The sequence below is a fragment of the Anopheles bellator genome, chromosome 2, assembly GCF_943735745.2.
Source record: "Anopheles bellator chromosome 2, idAnoBellAS_SP24_06.2, whole genome shotgun sequence".
NCBI classification, from domain to species: domain Eukaryota; kingdom Metazoa; phylum Arthropoda; class Insecta; order Diptera; family Culicidae; genus Anopheles; species Anopheles bellator.
In genome coordinates, this window is record NC_071286.1 from 83,882,019 (window position 1) to 83,896,918 (window position 14,900).

At 51.5% G+C, this 14,900-nt stretch overlaps 1 protein-coding gene across 1 annotated transcript; it reads left to right on the top strand.

Moving 5' to 3' along the window:
- The first annotated feature begins 6,823 nt into the window (after window positions 1–6,823).
- Window positions 6,824–9,036, top strand: LOC131209672 (protein drumstick). The gene is made up of 2 exons (XM_058202788.1): window positions 6,824–7,044; window positions 8,954–9,036. The coding sequence occupies exons 1-2, from the start codon at window positions 6,824–6,826 to the stop codon at window positions 8,976–8,978; spliced, it is 246 nt and encodes an 81-aa protein (XP_058058771.1). The 3' UTR covers window positions 8,979–9,036.
- The last annotated feature ends 5,864 nt before the right edge of the window (window positions 9,037–14,900 follow it).

The window sequence follows — 14,900 nt, forward strand, 5'->3', positions numbered from 1 at the left end:
TCTCATAAAAATATGAATTTAGAGCAATTAATTCGAAGCAAGGTCCAAAGTCATGACACTTTACAGTTTTCTAATGTCAAGGGTCAAACTTTTAGTTGAATGCCATTTTAGAAAATGAATCGCCTACTGAGCATCAGCAACGAAGACAATACGCCAATATGGTTGCTAAGCAACAGGCCAAAAACGCTAACTTTTCCAGCAAAACTGCCGCACTAAAATATGCGTGGGGTTCCTAGTAACCCGTAGTAGAATATGCCGAATAGAATATATCGACTTAAGCTACTGCATGGATTCTCAAAAAGCCCCCAGAAAGGCAGGATTGAATTTTAACGACAAACGATCCTTCCAATCCCGCTGACGTTATGGTACCATATCCTGTTAAATCCGTGAACCTTAACGGATGCCCCATTTATTGAGAAGTTTTGTTCATACAAACAACTCACCTCTTCAACGAACGGACAGAGAAAATCACGCATCCTTTCGGGTCGCTTCTGTCCTGTGTAGGTGCCGATCACAAACGGCTCTGTTTTTGGCAGCGGATCTTGAACCATCCCTAGGATTGTCCAAGCTATTTGTTCCAAATGTTTAGAAAGCGGCACCTCAGTGTGTCTATGTCGACATGTGTGGCTCCGCTTTCGTTGGTATAATTTTTACGCAGTCCGTCCTCTGCAAATGATAGAAATGAAAAAGAGGGAAACAACAGATAATAATTACTAGAACATAAATACTAACCAAAGCCACGGTGCCAGTACTGACGCACGTCGAAAACTGCTGCTCGAAATCGCTATCGGGCTGTACACCTACGAGTAGTAAACCCATTCTTTCATGGGTTTACTACTCGTTTTCATAACAGAATGTAGAAAAGGGTTTGAACAAAATGTTGATAAGATCATCATCATCGTTGAAGAAGTGTTTGCCTATATGAAACAGACCCCTTATGGTGGTCAGCTCTTCAGGCAACTTACCTCCTGTACGTCCTTCTTCTTCTTTTATTGGGTGTTTGGCCAGTAATTTGCAGACGGATAGAAGTAAGTCTCGAGCTTCGACGACCGGAAATCCGCAGGAACGATGCTGCGTTTGTCACACCGTTGCGTATTTATCCGCATCGAGGGGAACAGGAACTATAGCCGCTATTAGGGGATGGGGCGTATCGAAAGCCGCTACCGGTTTTTGATTTCTATTCCGGCATTCGCACGCACCGAGCGGCGTTGGTATTGGGCGTCGGCCATCGCGTAACACGGCAGCTACTAAGGGGGAATTCAGGGGCACCAAGAAGCGGCCGCAGCAAAATGGCGCTCTTCATGCCGTCAGGCGGATCGCGAGCGAATGCGCGGTCGGTAGGTTTTGCAACGTGAACGTCTCTCTATCGACACTCGGGCGAGTGCCCTTATCGTCGTAATCAGCAGGAGCACCGCCAAAGGCCGAATAACCGCTGTTTTGTAACATGTTCCCTCAATTAACGGGCTGGCCAGCCGCGCCGTTATCGCACCGGTGTGTCCGTGGCAAAAATCTTGTCCATCAAGCGAACCGCCGAATAATCGCCGTGTCGTCCTCAAATCGGTAGTCGCCCGAGGGGTGGACCCGGTGCCGGTGAGTGTGGTGCGGTCTAATTTTTGTTTACTTTTGGCGATGACAGCATTCCGGCCGATTGCGTGCGAAATCACCGGACTGATAGGGGGCCACCCTCGGGGGGTTGGGTTTGACGACGCGGCGCGGCGCACATCAAACGGGCTGCACGCGGGCGGTGGCGGCGGCGATGTCTGTGGCCCATTACTTCCGCTTTGATGAACCGAAATCGTGTGGGGTGGGAAAGGGAACCAGTTCGGTCCCGTTACGGCCCCGCCGGACAAGGAAGTTTGCCCGATGGCCGGATTCGGCCAACCTGGGGCGGCCGGTTTTCACTCGATCATCATCCGCCGCCGGTCGACGAGCGGATGTCGTAAAAATCGCCCATCCTTCCCCTCTCCCCGCCCGGTGTCCAGTTATTTTTTGTGGTTGGTCTTCTTCACTTCGGCCCGCGGGGTCGATCGCTCGGTCCCGTCCCGTCCCGTTGTAATTTATGCGTGGCACTCGTGTTTTCAAGCGCGACGTCCAAAATTGGCACCGATGAGCGATGCTGACGGGGCCAATGAGAAAATAAGATTTATTGCTCCCCGCGCTCTGAGTCACGCGGCCACGGTCTTGCCTAGCCCCTAATCCAGGCAGCCGGCATGAGTGGGATGAGTGTGGCCTCCAAACGCCAAGTGGCTAGCGATCGGCCGATCGGGATCAACTGCCGCGCAGTGGATGTAGATGGGAAAAGTTGGAAACTCCGCACAATCGGGACCGATCGGCGGGCCCGCTTTTTGTGTCCGACGACGATAGACATGTTTCGAACATTTTAAGCTCCTCGAAAAATCTTCAAATCGTCTCAATGATCTTCAGCCAAGTGCCTTCGCCGGTATATCGCTGTCCACTTGCCGCCTGCAAAGGACGCTTCGACGGGGCCACGGGTGCAATTTGTCGAGTCATTAGAGTCATTTTTCATGTCAGCCATCTTCGACTCACCAAATCGCATCCTTCTCGTCTAGGATCGGATCGCAGTGCTGTGCTGTGTTACATCACGGTCCTTCAGCCGATGGCCCGAGGATCGGCTTTATGAATGGGGGCAAAACGAAGGACTGCACTCGGCACTTTGGCGTGGCGCTTTTTGGTGCTGTGGCGGGCTTCAACGGGCCACCTTTCGCTCAATGAAAGTGCCGCATCATCGGGTGCCATCGAAAAAAGGGTCGCCTACGGAATGTGTTGGCCCAGAGGAAGAGGATTCGTTGAACGGGGAATTCGGTCCTGCTTCGTTGACAACGAACTTGCACCGGTCAATCGGAGTTTCTGATCGATGAACACTTAATATCCTTTGGACGCATCCCAATCGATCCCAAAGTCCTATCGATGGAGAGCGTTGCATTCGGATTAATGAACCAGCACCCTTCCTGTGATCTCACAGGGTCACAAGTGGTGGAGGCCAACGAGCTAGAGAAAAATGGCCACCAAGGCGCGGCGGATGACAGCGCTGCACAACGAACAAAAAAAGGCGGCCTCGTTTTCTGCTCATTAATCACCGCTCGCGTCGCTCGCCTGGCCACGTACACGCAAACGTGTGCCCGGTAAGTGCACCGGGCCGGGGAACAGTTTAAAGAGACCACCCGAAAGTGCCTCTGCCCGCCGCCCGACCGCTGGCCGACCTTTTTCTGCCCACCAGGACGATCAGACCAGGGGTTGGCAGAGGACAACGGCGCGCGACGCACAGGCCGAGAGTTGCGCGCTGAAAAGTACAACAGTAGAACGTCGTGTTTAACACTGTTTGCAACTCTGCACTTCCATGTCGACACCCGTCCCACCACCCTGCCCACCCGCCCCGGATCGCGTCCGGCCGGCCCGGATCGCAAGCGGAATGTACAGAATGTAGCTGGCGTTGCTGGCATGTTGTGCGCCAAGTGCCGCCGCACGGATGATGATGATGATGACACCGACTGAAGACACCGAAAGAGGGCCGCTCTCTTAGGCCACGGCACGATTGGGACATTTAGTGAACGGCCGACGGGAATTATGACGCTCGGGAACCGTGGAATTGCTGTCCCGTTTTTTTTTGTTTTTGCATTGCCTGATTTGTGCACCGGAAGGAACCACAGTCTTCCACACCCTGTCCTCGTGTCCTTTTTACCGATTCCCTTTTGCCCGGAGTTTCTTTTCGCAAACTGCAGGGTCCCTGAATTACGTCTTTCTGTGTTCCAGCTCAGGTTCAGGATGTGAATTCTGCGAACGATCGCCTTTTGTGCAATGGAACGGCATGAGTGACTTTCACAGCCTTCACCGGGTCGCCACTTCGGTCGGCCAAGGATTCCCAAAACAAACTGATCGGCGGGAGGTGAGGTCGAGTGTACGATCCGTGTTTTGACCCATGGAAACCACATGACCAATGGCGAAGGGTGTCCCACAAGTACCAACTACGGCCCGGTGAACAATGGCCAAGGACTCGCTAGGGGTGTCGAGCCGGTTCAGGGTGGTCCGACCGAGTGAGACCCAGACCCAGTGGGAAAGGAGTCGGAGTTGCCACTCGACACAGACTCGATGACTCACGAACGTCGGGTTACCGAATAATGCTACCAGGTTCGGTGCGCTAATGGCCCGGCGAGCGAATCACTTCGCTAAGGCGTCGGTCACGAGCCGCGGTGCCCCAGACCTTTGCGCTTGCGCTTGGCCGATCCCGGCCGGTGGGGTTGAAAAATGACAACCCCCGGCCCTTGCGTCAGTGATGGGAAGGTCAGCGATGGGTCTACTTCGCGGGGGTCGTTTCTTTGTCCGCGGATCCGCTTGAGTCACGCAAGACTCGGTCGGAGTCGGTCGCCGATCGTCAATATTCAGCGCAGCGGGATGCGATCGGCGGGATGTTCGTGGGGACAACGGACATAAAGTGCTGCTTGACCGTTTGACCGCTGCCGAGACGCTCAAAAGTGAACTAAATCAATCAACGCGCTGCGGTTTGGAGGAACCGGCCGATTGAAGTCTGATCCGGTGCGCAGGAGGTGTTTGCGGTTTTCCGTCGGGACAAAATCCGACTCGTGGCTACAGCCGTGGCGCGCACCGCCGAAGGCTAGTAATTGATCGATTAAAGGCGAGCCCGATTTCACTGTGTGTCTGCCGTGTGTGTGGTTTCGGTAACACGATGCGCCGGGATCCGATTCGGTCGGATCCATCAATCAAGTGTAATGTTGCGCAGTTGCTCGCGGCCAGTTGCGTTGTTTGCACTGGGAATCGTGGTCTTTGTTAGCCGCTTTTCGCTGAGCTGATCACACCGACCGAGCAGGTTGTTGATCTTCACGCCCCTGGCTGGGTTTTTGCAACCGCGCAGCAGTAGGGCCCGAAAGCCGGAGCATCCTGTTTCGCAATCTGACATAAATTATAAGCAACTTAATTTCCCACCCACCGGGTTTTTTTGCCATAAATTTCAATTAATACATCCCTGCACCCTGGGGTCCGTACGATCCGGGCACCAGGGGTCCAGGAACGCGGAAGCTGAAGCCGCTCGGTCGGGCTGGACAATTGAAGTATCACGCGTCTCCATTCCGGTAGCAGCTAACCGGCTGCACCGACTGACAGGAAACAGAATGGAACCGCATGGTGCTGCTGCAGTCTCCCACTGTGCACCGTTTTATTTATTCTGTTCCGCGTTAAATCAATTATATCGGTGGCACTTTTGGGCATCCCCGGGCCCCGGGTGCCGCTGGGATGCACCCGAAATTATCGTAGCGGGATATTTAGCGAACGCTTTTTTAACATTAGGTGTTCGGATTTATTTGCGCAAATGAAAGATTTACTCACATCCCTGCGGTGGCCATTTCTTGAGCACGAAGCAACAGAAAGCAGATTGCCAACGGTAGTGGGTAATGTACTGTTGACGCTCTCATGCGTAGGAAAGTCGAAACGAGTTCGCCGAGACTCGGACTCGATTAGCCGGCTGTATGACGGCAGCTTCCCACGCGGAAAAGGAACTGCCCGGAATCGTCGAGCTTTTATGGCCCAGAGCGACGAGCCACACTTGGTCACACTTTAACGAGCCGCTGGGCGATCATAAACGGCGACGATCACCGATATCGATTAAACGTCAGCCAGCCTGTCAGATGGTGCTGGCGATGCGGACGGTCGTCATTAGCAGCGGACAAGTGGTTATCTGGCTGCCGAAATGCCGCAGCTTCTGGCGGGCGTTATGCTAATTGGAGTGTCGGTGGCACATCAGCATCCCCTCTGGGCTGGGCGCTATCGATGGAAGGGATCTTGGGGCAATAGGGGAGGGCGATAAGCTCGGCGCCACCGTAGACTATGCTGTGGCTCCGAAATTAGTCACCCAACGCCAGCCGGAGACGGAGGCCGGTGGTGTGCGTCAATTCCGAAGTGCATAAATCCTGCGCGACCGCGACGGCGGAATTGTTTGCCATAAAACGTCAAGTAGCCCGGACGGACGGGGTCTGACAAAATACGGGCCATTCGCTGTTTCCGGCCGGCGACGGCGGTCTCCGTGTAATTAAGTGTGTTTTATCGCCCTCCGTCGGCCAGAAGTTACGCAGCGAAGGTTACTTAGTCTGGTGCGTCATTGAACCGGTGTTGCTTCGGCTGGCCGTGGAGGTCACCATGGTGACGGTGGTTGATCCGCTGAGCGGGGATTTTTATATTCCCGCAAGAGATCCGCGGGTTGAGTCGGTCGAGAAAGCAAACTTCCTACACCGTGACAATGACACATAAAGTTCGTAGGAATTCACTTTCTTCACTGCCGGGCAGTTCCCTCCACCGAATCGCCATCCGATACTGTAAACCTCGCAACATAAATATGTTTCCGAGGACCCCGATCGATCGTGGGCGACGGGCGACTGTTGGCCGGAGGCTGACGGGCACATATAAATATTTACGGTTTATTTGCCACGCGGTAAAAGCCACTTTGGGGGCAATTTAGATAAACATTCGACGGTGGCGCGTAAGGGCCCTATTTTTAGCACAGCTCCGTTTGACGTTTATTTTTCTCTTTGCGCCTTGCAGTAGCAGAATCAGCTGCCTCTTACTCATCATCATCGCCGTCGTCGGAGTAGGCGTTATCCAATTCAACGTACCCGAGAGAGATACGACGGAGACGTCTTCGGAGCGGGAGCGCCGGAACTTCGGAGTGGCCATCGTAGTAGTCCTTCAAGCGGAATTAGCGGCAGCAGCCAGAGTGGTGGTGGTATCGCAGTGTGCGGTGCTACACGTAAAACCGAAAGCAGTACCGATTCGACGCGTAGCAACATAGCAAGCCATCATGTTTGCGGTAATGCGCATTGACAACGACGACCGCCGGGCCGACTTCCGTCGCAAGATGCGACCAAAGTGCGAATTCGTGTGCAAATTCTGCCAGCGGCGCTTCACCAAACCGTACAACCTGATGATCCACGAGCGCACGCACAAGAGCCCGGAGGTGACGTTTTCCTGCGAGGTCTGCGGCAAGTACTTCAAGCGCCAGGACAACCTCCGCTCGCACAGGTAAGACCGCACGGCACGGTAAAGGGTGGGTCCAAGTGGGCCGAAATCTGGACCGATCCGGTGATGACGGTCCGAAGTTGGGCGTTATTAAAATAACATCAAACTACCGCGAGGACTGCGCGAGGACACTCGAGCGCCCGCGACTTCAGAAGCAGAGCAGAGTGTATGTTGGGCGGTTGGGAGCCAACTTTACGGAGGGCCACAATCTGGAATGTGGATGGCCACTCTTGGGCCGAATGTTGGTCCGGGTCCGGTTGATCGGCGGGACCTCAACTTGAAGGCGGCATGCCGCCTATTCCCATGCACTCCGTCCCAAAACACCGATCCATCCATCGCCTGCTCGGATAAACAAACCGACGGGCTGCACGCGACCCGCGTCTCGGAAAATCATTACTCTCGATAAGAGGCCCCTAGGGCCGGAGAGAAGAAAGTGGTTTCGACACCGACGACGGAGAGTTCTTTCGGAGTTTTGTTTGTTTATCCGAAAAAAACCCACGGCGCGGCGCGGGTCCTTTTCTTTCGGCTTCGGGCTTATTTGTACAAGTCAATATTGACGGACCGGTTGTACCGGATTATTGTTTGGAAAATATACACATCCTCTTCAAACGCGAGTCGCGAGAATCGAAGTCGCCCGACAACTTCACGCGCGACCGCACCGGAATCCGGCCATTAAATTATCGGCCAGCGCCTCGGTCCGCCGTAAGCAAACAGAACCCTGAATCCTGAATCCCGGGGCCCTCTCTAATGGGGTCTCGCTGAAGGTTGCAGAATTGCAGCCCGGTGTTATCAGTGGCCACTATCCGGCGTCGCTGCGGCTGTCACGAACACACGCGATCTCCGGTGACGGACGGATGTGACGCCAGTTTTCGCGGCGGCGGCGGCGGCAAACTTCAAATGGCGTGAAAAGCCGTGCGATGGCGGCCGGCTTATCAGTGCCAAGTTTTACGACCTTACATCATTACCGCGGACACTTGTCGGTGCGTTTGCCACGGGTTAATATTTGCCCAATGGCAGCTTCCTTTGGGTCCGTCCGGATGGGTGGAGCGAAGATCGCACCGCTCCGTGGACGATTGAAACCTTTACGACCGTTACGGCCGGGAAAGTAATTGGGTGTAGTTCGAAGTGAAATATACTATTTGGGGGGTAGGGCCATTGATGATGCGTTCCGTTCACTCATTCATGGCATCGGAACGCGATCCCGGGTTGGAATCAGGCGTCTTCGGGCGTGAAATAGAGTAATAAAATGATTGGTCGGGGTTTGTCGATAAGTTACGACCGAGTGTATCGAGTGTCAGTATCTTCCGCTCGGTCTAGGCCTCGGCGAGCCTTAGCCTAGGTCCGAAATTACCACCGGCGACGGCGACGTGTTCCTTCCTTTTTCGTTCCCCCTTTGCGGACCGAAAAAGAGATGTTTAGAGGCCGTAGTGATTGTCTCCCAGCACCTGAACCGTTCGTTGGCGGCTCGTGTCTCGAGCGTCCACTTTTTCCCACATTCCTTCCATTTCGGCTCGCATCGCATCGGGATCGGGGAACACGGCGTTGTCACTTCGCGCCGTTCCGCTTGACACGAAGATGGATCTTTTCTCACGCTTCTTGATAGCTTCTGACACTCGAGTCCGGGCTAGGGTCCGGGCTAGGACCTCGGTGTGTCGTGATTGTCCGCTTGAATGAGTCCGTAACATAATCGCGTGCCGTGTTCCGGGTTGTGGCGGCGCGGCGTGAAGATAATTGGTGCGTTTGTGGTGCGTTTTATTGTTATTTGTTTAAAAGGGGGTTCCGACTGATTTTTGCACATTGTTTCCCAGGCCCCAAACAAGGCCTAGGCCTCCCCTCTAGGGCAACAGGTGAACCAACCCATTGTTTGACCCTTTTCTTCTCTTCTTCTTTGCTCTCTTCGTTTCGTTCACAGATGCAGTCAATGTATTTGGCGGTAAGCACTTTGACAAAATTCCACGATGTACACTCATTACTCCTTTGCAACACATACTTATTACACAAACGAACCACACTTATTACTCAAGTAAAACCAACAATCCAACCAACATAAACATGCTAAACCTATGGGTGATGGAGAATAGAACAAAAAAAAACAACAACGTACAGCAAACAAACAACAACAAATAAGTAAACAAAAAAAGCCGTGGCGGTAAACCCGTCAGGACACGCGGCGCGAAACAACCCCAGGGCAAAAACGGGGCGGACCCCGATTACTAGCGCAGAAAGGGCGCCGACCAGTAAAGTGTATCGAACGACCGCTTGAGACCCGCGAAGTGCCCGCGAAAAGGCTCCGAAAGGACACATTTCGAATCTCGAAGCATAGTTTTCCGACTAGATCAGCTTGAAGGTCTATTGATTCCCCCCCACAACGACAGCAAACAGACCAGCCATCGGAACGGAAATGGCCAACAAACGGGGCCCACGAGCCCTTTATTGGCAGAGTCAGAGCGAGAGAGAGTTTCGTTGCGCCAAGGAAACCACTCAAGTCACCGGAGTGTCAGAGACAGCCAGGGCGATGGTAGTGCATGGACACACGTTGTTATAGATACGAACCGTACTGCGATAATAATTGTCTGTTTATGTTAAGAAGAGCGAAGGGCGCGCACTACGGAACCCCCAAAACCCTGTTCGATTGCGATTCGGCCATTGTACGTCCACGCTGCCAGTTACAGTTTTGCAGCAATGCCCTTTGCTCCATTGATACACGTTCGTTCCGTTAGCGTGTTTCGAGGATTTGTTTCCTTTCCGCAGAGTTTCTCCCCTTTTTTCCCATGCCAACGCTCTATCGCCGTCCGCTGTCAGAAGCCATTCGGTCTCATTTGTCGGTCAATTCCCATCACTGCAGGCATTTAGTTAATCGTTGAAATGAACGAAATTTATTTTTGGCCAAATCGACCTTCAAATCACACACAAACACGCACAAACACACTCAATACTATAGCACGGACGGACAAACCCCGTTTCCCCTACAGGCCCTGATTTGGCCGCCCTGGACCACCGCACTAAAGACTGTTTCGATACCATCCGAGAAATGAGCTCAAAGTCAAAATTTTACCGTCACGCACAACGCAACTCAACGCACCACGCAGCAAGTCCCCTCCGGTAGAGGCAACGCAACGCCGCGATCCGTTTCGGTCTCAAAATTTGGTTCTACTATTAGTTTGTTAAGGTTATGTTTTGTGATATAGTTTGGTATCATCGACGTACCGTCGGCGTCTGTTTGCCGTCTCCGTCTCCGAGGGGCTGCTGCTGCTGCGGGAGCCTTGAGTTGCGATGTGTGATGTGGTTGACCGCACGGCACCTGGGTAGAGGGTAGTAACTGAATTAATCCCACGAAACAAACACACACTGCACTAAGAAGCATAACCCTAAGGTTGCTCGGTCAAGCTAAGATCGTAACAAAACTGCACACCAACACACAAACACAAACGAAGCACACACACCCACAACGAACGCAAAATTATTAGTTGAACATAAACGTAGTCATCAGCATAATATCACGTAGAACTCATCATAACCCGCGTAAGGATCGCCTAACCGATCAGCCCCCGGCTGTTTGTCTTATCTCTTTCTTCTTTCTACTACTGTTCTACTTTCTACTACTTTCTACGTTTGTACACTATTTAATACCGAGGTCTTCCTTCTTCACCTTCTCTCTCTCTCGCTATCTCTCTCTGACTATCCGATAGATTGGAACCACTTCCATCTTCCACTTCCGTTGTGCTCCCTTTCTTCCTTCGTATTGGTTTGAGTTCCTTCCGAAAAGAAGAAGCAAATTAGAAAGCAAATCGCCATTACCCGTTTCGTATTTTTCTTTCTTTTTTCTCTTTTTTCCCCACCCACGGACAGATCAATCCATATGGATAGAACAATGAACGGTAACAACAATCGAGCATACTGATCTAGTTTTAGGCGGATTGCCCTTTTGCTTGTCTGTTGTACTTATTATCGTACTCAAGTTACAGTTTATGGTTTTTCCTCCCCCCCTTTTTATCTTATGATTTCGATTTCGAATTTTACTCTTAATATATTATTTTTATCATTATAATAATTATTATTACTATTATTATCATCACTATATTGCTTTTGAATCTGGAATACGCAACACAACAATATGATTACTCAGGAGTTTCCGCTCTTTCTGCTGTTGACATTTCTTGATCCGCCTTCCTGGGCGCAGGCCCCGTGACCGGGAAGCGAACAGTGGAACAGTAGAGGAATTCGATCGAAAGATGTGGAAGAGATGTGTCACGAGTTCGAATAATCAAACAAAATCGCTCGACCAACCCGAGGAGTGAAATGGAAGGATTCGAAAATCAGGTGCAACAGTAGTCATAAGAGCTGCAGCCCGATTCGCATTCGCGTCCGCGTGCCTTACAGTGAACGGGGGGGGTGCGTCGTTACGACTTGTACATAGCTTGCGCATTTCCTACAGGGAACTTGATTTATTAACTTTTCACACATCATCCAAACGTTTGCGAGGATCCAACAGGTGAGCCACCGGCTACGGCGCAAAGCAGGGTCCACCGAAAACGCAAACGTATCGCAAGCGAGAAGCAATGAGCGAGTTTTAAATATATATATATATGTTTGATCTATTATAGAACGGTAACTAATTTATGTTTGGAACGCGCGCGTGAGAGAGGAAAATTAAGTTCGTAAGCCAGATAAATCATAAAACAAAAGTCATCGCGAACGCCGGAGTAAGCCTTTTGAAACCGTACCGACGGATCAGCGGGTCTTAGTTAAGGGCAACATTCCAGTTAACGCTTAAGAAGAACGCACATTTTAAAACGCTTTTACTTTCCTGCTGTATCGGAATTTCTTCCCAAAATGATAACACAACGATCTGCGCACATCCGATCCGCAAACATCACAAACGCTGCTAGGGCGAACCCGGAATGAGTATGGAGTGAAGAATGTGGACACAGGCAACGCACTCGTATGATGATTGAGAAAAAGATCAGATAGGAAGAAGAGAACGCAACGATTTGGCCATGTTTCTGCCCCAGTGACGAAAGGCGTATAGAAATTTACATTACAATAAAAACTGTCATTAGCATATCGTTAGCGTGAAGAAAAGGTCTTGTCATCGGTACATTAATTCTTGCGATCGGTGGTGTTCGCTGCTTACTCCGCCATGTTGAATGCCATTGGCCGTTTGTTTGCCCCCGGGGGAGGCGAAAGGGGTGGCGGAATGAAAGCAATAGTTGGCGAAGGCTGATGGGGATTAATTTGATCGTCATTCATAAATCTGTTGGTTTTTTTTTGCTTGGCCGACGCCTCGTCTGGCACACCGAGCCGTGTGTCGCTAATCTGACACATAAATACTTTACGGTGGCTTCGGAAAATGGTGTGTATTAGCGTACTGATTGATGGCAGGCACAAGCACAAACACTCGGGGCAGCATTTTTTAGTTCCGCGCGAAGGAGGAAGGATCGCGTACAGAGGCGCGGAGGCCACATTTTCTCGTATTCTCGTAGCATGTAATGTACGTTAAGCCGCGCTTAGAATAGATTCTAGTCTGCTGTAATTATACGTAGCAACGAAGCACCCGCAGGACCACAAGCAACACCAGTCCCCCTGGGGGGGTGCGTAAAATGAGAATGGACCACTTCGAGAAACACAGGCACACGAACACAGACACATCACCTTCGATAATGCGAATAGGCAAACTCCGCGGACGAACCACGGAGTCGGCCCGAACCCGTCCTGGAACCCGGACCTGGCCACCATGGGGTGTTTTTTGATTTTTTTCTGCTTCAGCAAAGACAAATGTAACAGAAAAACAACTCAAAATGGACACAAACCGGCCTCGGGCGGCTGCTTCGGAGAAGCGAATCTGATCCGATCCGACCGATTGCCGAGTACCGAGTATCGAGCGATAAGCGAAATTTCAGTGTGCTCTCAAATCTCGTGTTATGCGCGGCGATACGTGTGTTATTATTATTTATTACGCGGCAACCACCTACAAGGAAAACTAAAATAAATGGAAGCTTCATCCCCATCGGGTTCGGCCGGGTTCCGGGCAAAAGGTTACGCGCAAACGCGAAATTCAGAAATCAATGAAGGCACTGACGCGCGCAAGAGGAAGAAAAGCAACCATTGTATTTTTGACAGATCAGCGCACACATAAACACACTCAAATACACAAGACACAAGTGTTCAGGAACAACTAAATTGAATAAGCATCAGCAAAGAAATGGCGGCAATACCGTGAATACAAAACATGAAAAAAAAAACCAGGCGAGTTGTAATGGAGTTTCGTTCTGTAATCGATGATGACAATGTTTTTAATTTAGCTCCCCCAAACGAAAAGGTAAGCTGAACGGGATGGGCTGCTATGATTCTGCTTCCACGCGGCTGGCACGAATCCCGAAACTGCTGGCAGCCTAGCGAAGAAGGTTGACCATTGTGCGCCGGGATCGCTCGCCCGAAACGATGAAAAGCAATTTACCAACGAAAATCGCGTCACAGCGGGAGCTCTTTGCGCGGATCTGCAATAATCGTAACATAAATATTTTTCCATTTATGCGCCGGAGCTGCTGCCCCACACGGGTGATACGGATCCGGCGACGGGGACGCGCGCGTATCGGATGCAATATCGGATGAAACCGTGCCGCGCGAAATCGCAACCGACCGGCCACCGCAGGGTTTCTCCGGCGGCGGATGTTTATGGCGGGCGTTACGCGAATGGGCATTCGCCGGCCGCCCGTTGGAAGTCCGTTTAAATTAGATCCCAGCCGAGCCCATATTTCATCCACCGTGGTACCGTGGCCTGGCGACCGGATGTGGGCGACAGTGGGCATCGAATGGCATTTCGATGAATGAATTCCTGCAGAAACCTCCGAAACCTGTTCTAGGAACGTACGCGCCGCCACGATTCGAAGCGGAATTCATTCACTAATCGCAGCGCTTGAACCAGGCTTTAAGCCTTCGAAAATTGTGCCGGGTTACGGCCGAAAGAAAGGATGCCCTTCTAAACCATCCTCAAAAGCAAAAGCAGTGGGTTTGCCAAACGCTGGGTCGTAAAAGCAGCCGATGCAGCGTCCGGTCCGAAGAAAGTGGAAACACGTCGTAAATCTTGCGATTGATTGGTTCATCGGTTCGTCTGCAACTCTCGAGTGTTCGGATCGCGTTCCGTGAAGGGCCAGTGTTTTATTAACCGCAACGAATTCGCACCACGCTGCGCACCAGGTTTCCGTTGTGAAGTTTTCAAGGAAATCCTGTCCCTGTCTCGCTCTCGCTGGCCCGGATTGATATCACCACGTGAAGTTTATTGAGGGTCACGGTAGGGTGGCCAATCGGAACAAAAGGGGCCCGAGAAACGGCTACCGAATTCGCGCCCTCGAATTGTTTGACGGGTCGAAGGGAACTTGTTTTCGTTCGCTTGCGTAAATTTATGGTTCATCCCGCTGGCCGCTGGATGGAACTGGAAAAGGAGTATCGATTCGTGCCGCTCGGCAGGATGGTTCGCAGAGTGTCAAAACAGCAGCGGGCTCAGAAGACCCAGTGTTTGTAATTGACATATCGTGCCGTTTTCGTGTTAGAACTGAAGTTTGTTCTATTTGTTTCTGCAATTTATGGCGCAGGCAACACTGCGCCAACCAGAAATTTGTCGATGGCAGTAAATCAAAAGCGATTCGCTTTGCCCAGGAGGACGCTCAAAAGATATCTCTACTACGATCGAAATGCCGGACGTCCATATACAAAAAGCGCGCTCTCCTCGGCCTCCCTGAAGGATGCTTTTAATTTAACAAAAAAAAAAAACGAACGAAACGACAATGAAGAGGTTCCGCTATGAGTCAGCCAAACTGCCAAAGTACAGTCCGTACGGGGTCCTAATCAATTGTCAGATG